Source organism: Carlito syrichta, unplaced genomic scaffold (assembly GCF_000164805.1).
Source record: "Carlito syrichta isolate Samal-C Ts95f unplaced genomic scaffold, Tarsius_syrichta-2.0.1 Scaffold135840, whole genome shotgun sequence".
NCBI classification, from domain to species: Eukaryota; Metazoa; Chordata; class Mammalia; order Primates; family Tarsiidae; genus Carlito; species Carlito syrichta.
In genome coordinates this window covers 1-14,684 of record NW_007079936.1, presented here as the reverse complement: position 1 = coordinate 14,684, position 14,684 = coordinate 1, and the positions used below count along the sequence as shown (strand labels likewise).

At 42.7% G+C, this 14,684-nt stretch overlaps 1 protein-coding gene across 9 annotated transcripts in view; it reads right to left on the bottom strand.

Moving 5' to 3' along the window:
- APAF1 (apoptotic peptidase activating factor 1) overlaps window positions 1-14,156 on the bottom strand; it is a 100,189-nt gene extending 86,033 nt beyond the window's left edge. For 7 of the 9 annotated variants that reach the window (XR_002481443.1, XR_002481444.1, XM_008049613.1 and 4 more), the window contains exons 1-5: window positions 14,138-14,156; window positions 11,626-11,804; window positions 11,308-11,491; window positions 10,417-10,614; window positions 2,641-2,824 (exon numbers count right to left, since the gene is read on the bottom strand). Coding sequence is in view for 7 of the 9 variants with exons in the window: in XM_008049613.1 (XP_008047804.1) it covers window positions 2,641-2,824; window positions 10,417-10,614; window positions 11,308-11,491; window positions 11,626-11,763 (704 nt within the window). In the remaining 2 variants the exon portion in view is untranslated. Of the gene's footprint in view, window positions 1-2,640; window positions 2,825-10,416; window positions 10,615-11,307; window positions 11,492-11,625; window positions 11,805-14,137 lie in introns of those variants that run through there. The other 2 variants (XM_021708346.1, XM_021708347.1) reach the window with 2 other exon arrangements.
- Between the last annotated feature and the right edge of the window lie 528 nt (window positions 14,157-14,684).

Below are 14,684 nucleotides of genomic sequence, written 5' to 3'. Positions count from 1 at the left end.
AATCACTAAGGACACTTAATTTAAGCTTCTTTTTAAAAAGAGAATCCCACCAGTGTCTTTTAAATCTACCAAATAAAAAAAAGATCATCTTAAATGATTCTTCCTTTCTTTGCTATACTCCTTTCTCAATATGCTGATTCAAATAAGAAAAAAAAAAATTAGAGACATCCCCCTCCTTAAACCCCAAATCAGAACACATTAAAATTTGGGTCCTGGCAGTTTCTTTCATCTATGCCAACTCTAGCATCTCTCCATTTGTTTTTCCCCTTCTTTCTCTAATAAACTTTGTTTGAAACTTTAAAAAAATAAATTGGGGTCCTATAAAAAAAAGGGGGGGACTGTATACCATGTAAGTATTAGGAATTTATTTGTTCAGCCATTATTTACTGAGTATTTAGAGTTAATGGGATTTTCCAACTCAGTCTTTAAGCACCAAAAGCAAATTATTAATAGAACAGAGCTCGGATTGGCATTAGAATGACTCACAGAATAATGATAATATGTGACGATTTTTTACACACAAAACTAGCAATTTCATATGCTCCAACCGAATAGAATGCACTAGCAAGAATAATGCTTTTTATTTGGCACACTAATTTTTTTAATCTATTTGTTTATTCATAATAACAAAGAAGCTCTATGCCAATTTCTAATTGGTCTTTCCAAAAACTTTCCTAAACTCACCAGAACAGAAGAGGGAAAAAATACAACTAAAACCTGTTAGCATAATTATATACTTGCATTTTTATCTGAATGACACACTATTTCTGTATATTACAAAAAAAAATACTCTGCATACATACACAGGGTGAAAAATTACAAAAGCTTAAAACAAATGATGCTGAGAGAAAAGAAAATACCTGACTTTATAAGACAAGGCCTGATACATCTGAAAGCAGGTGGGGTATTTTCCTAAACAGAAGTTACTTCCATTTTTGCAGAAAAAAGAAAGCCAGGACTAGGGAAAAGTTACTGAGCAATTAAAGAGAAATGGTTCATGTTCCCAATCCTATTTCCTCAAGAAAAATAGGTATCAGTGTCTGTCAAGGGGAGGAGGAGATGGTAGAGGGATCCAGAGAAGAAATAAGGGGAAGAGAAAAAAACAATGATGTAATGAGTATGCATCAGAATCACCTAGCAGGTTTCTCCCCAAAAAAACTCTTCTCACCCTATGCTCTGATACTGATCCCCTTACCAATTTGGGAATCACTGCCATACTCAGCCACTATTACATCTGAAAATGTACTGCATCCTCAGGTGCATCAGGGTATTAAAAATAAGCTCAAAGCCACTACCTCTTACTCAATATACAACAACATTCCCAAGGCATGCTTCACTCATCTTGGTACCTGCAGCCCTTGGTCCAGAACCTGGCACAAAACTCAATGTTAGTTAAATGGACAAATGAAAGAATAGCTGCTAGACCACAGGAATCAAATGTTGACTTAAGGCCAGGTGTGGTGGCTTACACCTAATCTCAGCACTCTGGGAGGCTAAGGCATGAGTTGAAGACCAGTCTGGGCAACATAGCAAGACCATGTCTCTCCAAAAAATTCAAAATTAGCTAGGCATGGTGATGCATGAGGAGGGAGGATCACTTAAGCCCAGGAGTCCGAGGCTACAAAGAGCTAGGATTGTGCCATTTCACTCCAGTATGGGTAACAGAGTAAAACCCTATTTCAAAAACAAAAAAAATTATTATCAAATTGTTGACTGAGTCTCAGGCTAGACTCTTAACACAAGCAGCAACTAAACTGCTGTCTCCTTTTTGGCTAAGAAAAATTGAAACAGTTAATTAAAAACAGTGCCTGATACATAATTTAAGGCAAGTATTTCTGAATAAATTAATCATTGAAGAAGAAACAAACTCACTTTTGAAGTACATGGAAGAAGAGTTACCTGTATACTTCTGATAACTAGACACCCAACAGAAGGGTCCCATTAAAAAAAAATAGTTCCTGACTTTTATCAGTTGCCTGAATTTATTCTCTCACTTGTTCTATGCTAATCCATTAGAAACAAATGAATTCAAAGTAAGAAGTTTTTACCGCCGGGCTCGGTGGCTCAGCCTGTAATCCCGCGCCTTTGGGAGGCTGAGATGAGTGGATTGCCTGAGCCCACGGGTTCAAGACCCACATGGGCAACTTGGCGAGACCTCATCTCTACAATAAAATCAAAAAATTAGCCGGGCGTGGTAGCGTGCGCCTGTATTTCCAGCTACTTGGAAGGCTGAGGCAGAAGGATTGCCGGAGCCCAGCAGGTCGAGGTTGAGGTGGACAGGAACGGCCACTGCACTCCAGTCTGGGTGACAGAGTGAGACTCCAACTCAAAAAAAAAAAAAAAGAAGTTTGTACCGTCTAACAAAACCCACTCACCAGCTTAACTATTTATGACATTCTTCTAGAGAATCTACAAAGTGTAGATATGAGATGACGTGGCAAGTAGGGTGCAAAGACGAGAAAAGTAGCAATTTTAGAACAAGAAGCAGTCACTTTTTTTGTTTTAATGCAAAAGAGAAGCAGGAAATCATGATTCTTAGCCCCTCTACAGAAGAGCAGGTAAAGGGCATGATGGTCTCAAGACATCAGCAGTTAAGTCTCATTAGGCCTCCATACCCCAGTTAAATTTGGCCTTCCGTACCTTGGGTGCTTGCGAAGCATCAGAATGCGGAGACGGTCTTTGGCCTCTTCAATGTTAAGTGGAAGCCTCCGGGAAAAACTCTCATCCTGATCCAACCGTGTGCAAAGATTCTGTAGTTTCATCAGAAGCCCAGACTTGTCTTGTTTCCCAATTGAAACCCAATGCACACCCCCTGGGAAACAGCCTAGTGAGGAAAAGAATAATAACCTTAAGGCCTTTGAACAGGAGTCCTCCTTAGAATGGCTTTACTGTCAAGCATCAGATTTACTCCAAACTTCAATCCCATCTCAGCTTCAGTTTCTCTTAATTCAGGCTATAAATTCTGCTTGTAGGTTATTGTTAAGCTTTACATCCTGCTTCTAAGAGAAGTGGAAGATGTGAAGAAATTCAAGTTTGCAGGCAATCTGCTGCTTATCAGAAAAATCTTACCAAGCAAAATTTCACACTCTTCATCCTATGTCATCAGTGAACACTCACAGCAGTTTCTCAACTTCAGCACTCTTCACCTTTTGTGCTGACAATGTTTTGTTGTGAGGGACTGTCCTGTGCATTACAGGATGTGTTAAACAGTCTTCTTGCCTCATATACACTAAATGCCAGTAGAAATCCCCCTCCAGTACAACCAAAAGTATCTCCAAACACAGTCAAAAGTTCCCTGTGGGGCAAAATGACCCCAAGTTAAGAACTCCTGGGCCAGACACAGTGGCTCACAACTATAATCTCAGCACTTTGGGAGGCCGAGGTGGGAGGACAGCTTGAGCCCAGAGTTTGAGACCAGCCTAGGCAACAAAGTGAGACTTCGTCTCTACAATAAATCAAAATATTAGCCGGGCATGATGGCGCACATCTGTAGGCCCAGCTACTTGAGAGGCTGAGGCAGAAGGATCGCCTGAGCCCAGGAGGTCAAAGCTGCGGCAAGCTGTGATCTGAGCCACTGCACAACAGCCTGGGGAACACATTGAGACTCCAAGACAAAATAAAAAAATTTTTTTTTAAAAAGGGACAACAGGAAGAAAAGGAAAGATGGTGATAGAGGCGATTGGAGTCTCCGTATAAATGAATGGGTGTCAGCAAAGTTGTGTGAATGTCTGATTGAGTGGAGACATAGAAAGGAGAGGACAGAGATCTCCTGCTTAGGCAGCTGCCCTGCACAGCTGCTTGGACCTCAGCGGGCTCTACAGCCCAGGGGCAGGAACCATCTCCACAGCACCACCCAGAAAAGAAAAAAAGGGAATAAACAAGTGAGGATCACCTCCAGTGGGTGCCACCTGTCGCTGCAGCCGTCATCCCACATCAGACACCAGCAACAAGAACTGCGATAAAATATACCAGAGAAACCAGAGGAGACACAGACACCCCATCCCCCAACTGAAGCATTTGCGGTCTGTGAGGCAGAATAATCCAGCCCTAGATCACAGAGAAGTGACAAGGAGTTTTAAAGGGACCCAGCACCCTTTTTTTCCCAGTGATCTGCAAGACGTGTGATTCAGGTGGGCAACATTCCGAGCAACACACACGGAGAAGCGCTGGACACAAGTGGATCAGCTGGGGGCAGTTCGCAGTCTTCCGCCAACTCCAGGAGTGAGCAGGGGGTTAGATCTGAAGTGTTTGCAATCCACACTGCAGCCTAAGAACCCAGTCCCCGCTCCAGGCAGATTAGCAGGGGTCAGTTTAAAAGTGACCCTACGCAGGCTTGGTGGCTCAGCCTGTAATCCCAGCGCATTGGGAGGCTGAGGTGAGTGGACTGCCTGAGCCCGCGGGTTCGAGACCCACCTGGGCAACTTGGCAGGACCTCATCTCTACAATAATCAAAAATTAACCGGGCGTGGTAGCGCGTGCCTGTAGTTCCAGCTACTCGCAACGCTGAGGCGGAAGGATCGCCAGAACCCAGTAGGTCGAGGCTGTGGTGGCCGGGAGCAGCCACTGCCCTCCAGTCTGGGTGACAGAGTGAGACTCCAACTCAAAAAACAAAAAAAAGTGACCCTACACCCTTTCCCCAGCGATTTGCGAGACACGTGATTCAGGCAGCAACGCTGTGACGAGCACACAAGAAGAGGGTTAAACATAGGCAGATCAGCTGGGGGCACCTTCCAGCCTCTACACAACCACCGGGGGCAAACAGGGGGCCGGACTCAGAAGTCAGACGCTCCTCCCTTCCGAAACCACTCCCCTGTGCCAGGAGCTGAGAGAAGCAGTGCTTGGGTCACGCCTACAAGAAACCTGAAGTCTCAAAACTGCCAAAAGACGGTACTCAAGGGTTACATAAGTTTTTTGTTGTTGCTGTTCTGGGATTTTTTTGTTTTTTTGTTTTTTTTTTGTTTTTCTTTATTTTTTGCATCCATGTGACTCTACCTTTTTTTTTTTTTTAAATATAGCTTATTGGGGGTGGGCATTTTGTTCTGTTTTACCACATCCCCCTCTTCTATCTAATAAGGCCACATATTAATGTGAAAATTTCCTCACTGGCTTTCGTTTCTTAGGGATTGTTGCTTGTGTGCTCCATGTTTTCCCTCTTTGTTTTTGATTTTTTTTTCATTTTATTTTGTTTTTGTTTCTGTTTTGGTTTGGTTTTCCTCTCTCCCTTTCTTTTTCTCTCTCTGTCTTCCTGTTTGATGGTTTGTATCTTTTTCTTTTTCACCTTTGCTGTCTCCACTGTCATCCACTCCACATTCTCTCTTTATTAACTCCTCCTCCCTCCCCTCATGGTATTTTGTACCCAGGGGAGATACATATGCTGCCACTGTATGGACATACTGTAAGGAGGTGGGAAGTGAACCCGGGGATCCACACATCAATCAGCAAACATCATGACCATCAGACAGCTTTTGATGATGGCCTTAGCAGCCCCTAACACATTTCATTCAAATCTCAAATCTGCAAGGGAGTAATACAGCTCCCCTGCTCCAACTCAGTTCCAAAAATCGAACTAGTCCAGAGGCTTTATTCAAGGGAGAATAGAGGGTTGAACAAAAAGAAGTCAAAACTACTCCCTTTCTCACTGAGCAACGGAAGTAAAGAGAAAAGAAAAACCCACCACAAATGAAGAAAAATGAAAGAAGAACCACAGGCACCACACAAAGTCCAAAGAGGAGAGTCCACGAGTATACAGACTTTGGAACTCAAACAATGAAGAGCACCCAGATTGACTGGTCTCAGACCACAAATGCAAAGATCAAGAAATAACCATTCCTTGCTGAACAAAAGGTGAACAAGAACCTAGAAAAGCAAGATGAAAACATGAAAGAACTAATGGCTGAGATGCAAACAATAGAGAATACACTAAATGAAATAAATAATAAGCTGACAAGCATAGAAAATAGAATTAGTCAGGCAGAAGAAAGAATATTAGAGCTTAAAGACCAAAACTTGAAGAACTAACCCAATCTTTTAAAAAAAAAAACATAGAGAAGCTTTAAAAAGACAGAACAAAGCCATCAGGAGGTATGTGACTATATTAGGAGACCAAACCTAAGACTGATAGGTATCCCTGAAGCAGATAAGGAGAATGAGAGCAGCCTGGAACAAACATTCCAAGAGGTCATCCAAGAAACTCCCCACATCTCATCAGAGATGTGACAATCCTAACACAAGAGATACAGAGAACCCCTGCAAGGCAGCAAATAAGAAGACCAACTCCTAGACACATAGTAATTCGCTTACACAAAGTAGGTATAAAAGAAAAAAATCCTAAAGGCAGCAAGATAAAAAGGTCAGACTACCTACTGGGGAAGACCAATTAGAATAGCAGCAGACTTGTCTACAGAAATACTGCAGGCTAGAAGAGACTGGAGTCCAATCTTCAAAACACTCAAAGATAAACAATTTCAACCAAGAATTTCTTACACAACTAAACTAAGCTTCATCAGTGATGGACAATTAAAATCCTTCCAGACACTCAATCTCTGAGTTTATGCTGCCTCCAGACCAGCTCTACAAGAGATGCTTAAGAAGGGATTAAGTACAGAAGGAAAAAAAAGAACAACCACGTTCCTCCCAAGAATGAAAGAAAACAAAGAACCAATAAAGCAAACATCACGACTGCAAGTTTGAAAACACACACATAAATCAACCCGAAAACCAACAAACAAATAAGTAAACAAACAACAACAAAGTATATAAGAGCCTCATGACAGGGATTAACTCTCACATCTCAATAATCAGCCTGAATTTTGTGAATGGATTAAACCATTGAAGAGGCATAGAATGAAAAACTGGATAAAGAAACATGATGCATCAATATATTGTCTTCAGAAGACGCATCTCACCAGAAGGGGCACTCACAAACTCAAAGTTAGAGGATGGAAAACAAATTTTCAGGCGAACAGAACATAAAAGAAAGCAGGAGCTGCAATCTTAATATCGGGCAAAATAGTCTTTAAGCTATCAAAAATTTAAAAATAAACAGAAGGGCACTACATAATGATAAAAGGTTCCATTTATCAACAAGAAATTTTCATCCTAAAAACATATACGCACCAAACATAGGAGCACCAGCTGTTCTAAAGAAGCTACTAAGCAAACTTAAAAAAGATACTGACTCTAACACTATCATAGCTGAGTACTTTAATACCACACTATCAACCCTAGATAGATCATCAAAGCAAAAAATCAATCGAGAGATATGGACCCTCAACCTGATGCTTGACCAAATGGACCTAATAGATACCTACAGAACACTCCACCCAACAACCACAGATTATACATTGTACTCATCACCTACAGAACATACTCCAAGATCAACCACATCCTCGACCATAAATCAAGTATAAACAACTTTCATAAGATCGAAATGCTGTCACACACCTTCTCAGACGACAGTGGAATAAAATAAGTATCAACACCAGCAAGGTTCCCTCAAAACCACAAAGACATGGACACTAAACAGCCTGATGCTGAACAACAACTGGATCAACATGGAAGTCAAAGAAGAAATTCCTTATGGGGGGATGAAGGAGAATTAGAATCCTTCCCAAGATTTTAATTTTTAAGGAAGAAAATCCCTTATGGGGGGAGGAAGGAAATGAAAGGGGAAATTTTGAAAAGGAAATAAACAACTACAGTGAGCCAGGAATTGAACAATGGTAGATGAGGGATATGAATTAAGCTCATTGGTGCTATACAGTTGCAAGCATCTCTGAGTTTTTCTCAAAACAAAGTAGTTAAAATCTGTTCCAGGATAACAATTTATACCATATGACTCCTGAATATTTAATTACATCATGTGCTGAAAACATAGTAGGCTCTTAAAATTGGTCAATTTTTATCCCTAAAATTGGAAATTTAACACAATCATGCAGAACAATTTAAATGCGGGGGGGGGGACGTTACTGTAATTCTATAAATTAGTATGTCATAAATATGTATTTTAAAGAAAGTTCACCACAGTATTAAAAACTCTTTTCTTCACATTAAAAAAATAAGCCAATTTTATCATAAAATATCCTCCATAATAACTTTGCAGTAGAGTAAAAAAAAAATTCCTTGGCTTTGAGATTTGCAAGAACTAAATCCCAGGAGACTTCTTTGTAATGATGGGTGCCAGGGAAAACCAAGGATGAGGAATTGGACATCCCCCTGGCAAGAATATAATCGATACTGCTAACAAAGGCTATGAAGTATAAACTAAAGCCATCTATATAGAATAGATGTGCCCTAGCCTCCATCTTTCTAAATAGGCTTATTACTTATTCATTTTTGCCATTTAAACCACCTTAACTGCTGATTATGTCTTGTATACAAAATAATAATAATAATAAACTACCAGAAGTCAGGAACTACCTTTGAATTTCCCCGGAAGAGTTATGCAGAGAGAACTAACTGAAGAATGGAGGCAACCCAAAATTGATGGAGCTATTCAACTCTTCCTGAAGAAGACCCTCAGAACCTACCAGACTCACTACGAAGGCCAGCAGTATACCTTCCAAGATGCCTTACATCTTCTTCTGCCCAGTGTTCCCCTCTCCATTCTAGCAACCACGCACTACTCTTCCCACCCTCCCCACTCTCCCACCTCTATGTAGTCTGTCTGGCAAGCATTCACCCTTCCTCCAAACAGCTGAGTACCATCTCAAACAGGAAGCCTGTCCTGTTTATCCGCTTCCTCCAGAGTTAACACACCCTTCCTCTGTCCTAACTGTGTACCTTATACTTGCTTCAACTCTTCGATTTAGCACATATATCATAACTTGTTACATGACTGTCTACTCTTCAGGACCATGCATGAATTCCTTGGTTACATAGATTGGCCTTCTTTTTGGATCTCCAGTACCCAAAACAGTGCCAAGCTCACAGCAGCCTCGCAAACATTTACTGACTCCACGAATACCTGAAGCAAGAAAAGTCAGCCACCAGACATCAGATTGAATCCCTAATCTACCTGCAAAAATCCACTGACTGCTATAGTCAACTCCCAGTTTTCCTTCTTGGGGTTTACACACAAGATAGACAAGCTACTAAAGATTTTTGATTTTAAAGATAAGCAGCTGATAGAATTCATTACAGAAAAGAAATAGTTTAAACTAACACAGGATGCCAAATACAAGGAAGAGTCATCCACTGGGAAAGTAATTCATGAAACTGAGTCTCCAAGACTCTCTTTCCTACAGTACTTTGTACCAAAATAAACAACTGACTGAAGGATGCAAGCCTGAAAGGCAGGTATATAAGCTGAACGACCTTTCAAGATCCTTTTCAACCCTACAATCCTCTCAACTGCAGAAATGCAAGGGAACTAGCTTCATTCCGGGGATAGTGAGCACCGGTCTGGATGCACTGGCCTGGCTAGCCAAGTCTCACCGCGACAGATGAAACAGAAAATAAAATACAAATGTAATCATGCCTGTAGTAGGCAGAATAATGCTGTCCACTCTAATCCACAGAACTTGCAAATATGCTACCTGACATGCAAAGGGGACTAAATTAGGGTTTTTGAGATGAGGATATTATCCTGGATTATCAAGTGAGCCCAATTTAATCACAAGGCCCTTAAAAGAGGGAGGCAAGAAGGTCAGAGTCATAAAGGGAGATGTGAAAGCAAAGCGAAAGATCAGAGACAGAAAAAGGGAAGAGTGAGGGACGGAATGAGAGGGAGGGAGGGAGCTGAGAGAGAGGAGGAAGGGAGGGTGGAAAAGAGACTACACTGCCAGCTTTGAAATCGGAGGAAAGAATCATGAATCAAGGAATGCAGGCCCCCTCCCGAAGCTGGAAAACACAAGTACAGGAACCCCCCACCAAGCTTCTGGAAAGAACTCAACCCTGCTGACTCCTTGATTTTTAGCCTAGTAAGACTGTCCAGGCTACAAGATAAGCAGTTTAAAGTTTTGGGCCGCTACATTTGTAATTTATCGCAACAGCAGCAGGAAGCTAGTACAATGCCTAAAGAATCTCTCCATAGCCAGCATCAAACAGTGATCAATACTCACTGCTACGGTTTGAAGATATTCCCCAAAGTTCACGTCGGAAACCTACCCCCCAAGTTTACATGTTCAGTGGAGGGGGGGCCTTTGGGAGATTCATCAGGGTGGGGCCTCCATGACGGGACTGGCGGCTTTTTAAGGAAAGGAAGAGACCTTCATTGGCAGGCTTGTTCGGTCTTACCACGTGATGCCTCCCACCCTGTCACGAGTCCCCACAAGCGCCCTCAGCAGGTGCCTGCGCCCTGCTCTGGGACTGGCCAGCCTCCAGAACTACAGGCTTCATAATCCCTCTTCTTTATAACTTGCCCAGTCTGTGGTATTTGGCTGTAGCAACAACAACAAAAAAGACGAAGACACTCACCTTCTAAGAGGGAATTGTCCCGAACAGCTTCTGCAGCTAACACAGACTTCCCACAGCCTGCCATTCCATATATGGTGACCCACCCTGGTTCACCATTCAATTTGAAGAGCTTCTGCTGAATTGCACTCACTAGCTTCTTCCTCGTCACAAAAACAACTGGCCTCTGCGGTACTCCACCTTCACACAAGACTGTTCTTACTGAAATCCAAAACAAAACAAGCATGAATGAACAGAACTTTAAATTGGTTCCTCAAGTAATACCATAAAACAGAAGAGTACAAGGCTGAATGAGGCCTTAGTCTCAGAGTTTCCAAGAGAAGAAGATGTAGCTAGTAAATTACAACAAACTTTCTGATTTCTCAGAACACAGGGAGCAAAAGCAAACATATACCCTTCAAGATGATTATAAACAATGGAAGTCTCCATCTATATATGACCTTACTCACCCTATCACTCCCTGACTCTCCAGTCTCTTTCTCATATTGTAGACTGGGAAGGAGTGTATAAAGGAAAAAATGTTGATGCAATTCCTTTTAAGAGCATATACTTCTAAAGATGTATATTCTTTCTTATAAACTTTATAAACACATGGAACTGGAAAAAAAACCTAAATAAGGGCCTGTAAATTTTCTTCTTTCTTTCTTTAACAATTAGAGGATAGGCAACATTATCAGCAGTAAACAGTTCACTGGGCAAGATGAAAATGTGAAATTTAACATGGATCCAAATATGAGATATTTAAGTTGAAAATATCACTACAATTTTTTTTCACATGCATTTTTCGGTGAAATGATCACTCTCTCTTCAGAAGATTATATCTACAATAAGACAAATCCGCAGCAATGTACCCATTGTGATTGCAATGTGATAGCAGGTATCATGGACACAAACCATATGAGGCTATTGCAACTGAATCTTTGCCACTGGAGGAGCAGACATCAGGAATGCCATCCTGGAGCAGAGCAGCAAGATCTTTATATCCTTCATGTAGTAGAGCATAGTAGAAGGATTTGTAGGAAGAGTTATCTTTTTTAAGTATCATTTTAATTAGCATAGCTGCTCGTTGGTGAGTAGGCTTAAAAAAAAAAAAAAAAAGCAGTTTAGTATACAACAATGAATATGTTTGCGACATACAATTAGTAGAGACCAGTGAAAGTTCTGAAATTCCAAAATGTTTAAGAAAACACAGACTGCCCCAGAGGGCTTTACCTCATTTTTTACTTTTTCCTCCTCCAATATTGTTAAAACTCCATCACTAATCATGTGATCCATGATATAGGATGTCTTGATGTCCTTTTCCAGAGCTTCTCTATGCTGAAGCAAACAATTTCGAGCTTTTGTGTCCATTCTCCCTCAAATTTTTCTCTCAGTAAGCTGTCAACCATGAGCTACAGGCAAAACAACACAATATCTGTCAGGCCAATAAACATATGAAAATATGTGCAACCTCACTGGTAATCAAGAAATGTAAAGAAAACAAGACTGATATTTTTTCTGCAAAGATATTTTATTTTTTGTTCTCCACCAAGAGAATCAGAGCAAAGATTTTTTTTAATGGACAAACCCAATGCTTTGAAAGATACAAGAGAGAAAATGGGCATTCTTATACACTACTTGGGGAGGGTACAAAACGGATCCAACTTTTCTGGAAGACAGAATAAGACACAGAAGAGTTTAAAAGAAGCAATCTCACCAGGCATGGTGGCTCACGTCTGTAATCCTAGCACTTTGGGAGGAGAAAGAGAGAGGTTTGCCTGAGCTCTGGGGTTCGAGACCAGCCTGGGCAATTTGATGAGCTTTGTCTCTACAATTAAAAAAAAAAAAACCAGCCAGGCATGGTGGTGCGTGTCTGTAGTTCCAGCTACTTGGGAGGCTGAGGTGGAAGGATCACCTGAGCCCAACAGGCTGACACTGGGGTGGCCGTGAGCACGCCACTGTACTCCAGCCTTGGTGACAGAGTGAGACTCTGACTCAAAAAAAAAGCATTGAGCCAGGCTCAGTGGTTCAGCCTGTAATCCCACGCCTTTGGGAGGCTGAGGTGAGTGGATTGCCTGAGCCCGCAGGTTCGAGACCCGCCTGGGCAGTGAGACCTCACCTCTACAATGAATCAAAAAATCAGCCAGGCATGGTAGCGCATGCCTGTAATTCCGGGTACTCGGAAGGCTGAGGCGGAAGGATCACCGGAGCCCAGCAGGTCGAGGCTGCGGTGGCCGGGAGCGGCCACTGCACTCCAGTCTGGGCGACAGAGTGAGACTACAACTCAAAAAAAAAAAAAAAGCACTGGCTGAGCTCAGTGGCTCAGCCTGTAATCCCAGCACCTTGGGAGGCCAAGGCGAGTGGACTGCCTGAGCCCAAAGGTTCAAGACCAACCTGGGCAACTTGGCAAGAGCTGTCTCTACAATAAAATAAAAAATTAGCCAGGTGTGGTAGCGCACACCTATAGTTCCGGCTACTTGGAAGGCTGAGGCGGAAGGAATGTAGCGCCTAGCAGGTTGACGCTGGGGTGGCCGTGAGCATGCATGCCGCTGCACTCCAGCCTGGGCGAGAGTGAGACTCCAACTCAAAAAAAAAGCATTCTCTTTAACCCAGAAATCTCACTTCCAAGAACTTACCTCAAGGAGACAATCAAATACGTATGCAAAAATATCTACAAAGAGAGTCAATGGAGGGCGTTTGGGTGAGAAAAAGAAATGAATACAATCTAAGTGTCCATCATTCTGAATATTAGGGTTTATGTAAAATGAAGTCATAGGCAGCCTTTTCAAATTATAAAATACATATTTTTTGTGTACTGACAAGGAAAGATGTTCGTGACACATTACTGACTAAAGAAACAGAAACATGAGCCCATATATAACATGAAGCACGTGTTGGCATTGCATAAATATAAGTACAGGGAGATTTCTAGAAGTTTATTCATCAAAATGTTTGACTCTCTCTACCAATAAATTGGAGAAGGAAAAAAAGTCTAAAAAAAATTTAGAAAATGCTTGGATTACTTTTGAGTAGCAAGACAGGATCTTCCCCCTTTCTTGTACTTTTCTATATTGCCTTACATTTTTAATATATTATCTTTTGTTTTGTTTTTTGGGTTTTTTTGCTTTGAGTTGGAGTCTCTCTCTGTCGCCCAGACTGGAGTGCAGTGGCCACTCCTGGCCACTGCAGCCTCGACCTGCTGGGCTCCAGCCATCCTTCCGCCTCAGCCTTCCAAGTAGCTGGAACTATAGGCGCGTGCTACCACGCCCGGTTGATTTTTGATTTATTGTAGAGATGAGGTCTCGCCAAGTTGCCCAGGCGGGTCTCGAACCCACCGGCTCACGCAATTCATTCCCCTCGGCCTCCCAAAGCGCGGGATTACAGGTTGAGCCACCGAGCCCAGCCAATATATTACCTTTGACATCAATACTTAATTGACAATACATATCTTTTTTTACATTAATACTTCCTTTTTAAAATTAAGATTTTATAAAATAGGCCGGGCTCGGTGGCTCCGCCTGTCATCCCCGCACTTTGTGAGGCCGAAGAGAATGGACTGCCTGAGCCCACGGGTTCAAGATCAGCCCGGGCAACTTGACAAGACCTCATCTCTATAATTCAATCAAAAATTCCCTGGGCATGGTAGCGCACGCCTGTAGTTCCGGGCACTTGGAAGGCTGAGGCGGAAGGATCGCGGGGGCCCAGCAGGGCGAGGCTGCGGTGGCCAGGGCGAGGTGATGCACACCTGTGATCCCAGGACTCTGGGAGACCGAGGCAGAGGATCGCTTGGGTCCGAGAGTTCAAGGCTGTAGTGAGCTGTAACCACACCACCGCACTCCAGCCAGGGTGACAGCGTGCGACCCTGTCTCTTAAAAAAAAAGAGAGAGAGATTTTATAAAACAGCTACCATACCGAAGTCCTAACGTTTAGAAGCCTCTTATTGCCCTTCCCCAACATAAGCCTGAACAGAGCGCTGCTGGTGCTGCCAGTTCTCGCTCAGGGTGACGGTCACTGGGTCTTCCCCGGCAGACCCACGTCTCGCTAACCAACAGGAGACACTCTCTGATGTCACTTCTTGGACTGACAGGACACAAAGAAGGAAGCCCTCAGAGGAAAACAAAGCTTCTAGCAACGTTGTCGCCCAGAACACCCACCTTCCCCGGGCACAAAGCCCCGTTCGGGCGCCCGCCCACGTCTGAAACACCCGCCGGCCTCTGCGCCCGACTGCCCGACGCAGCGCCAGCGGGTCCGTCAGTTCGCGCGCTCGCGGCGCAGAGAGGCCCGGAGAAGAC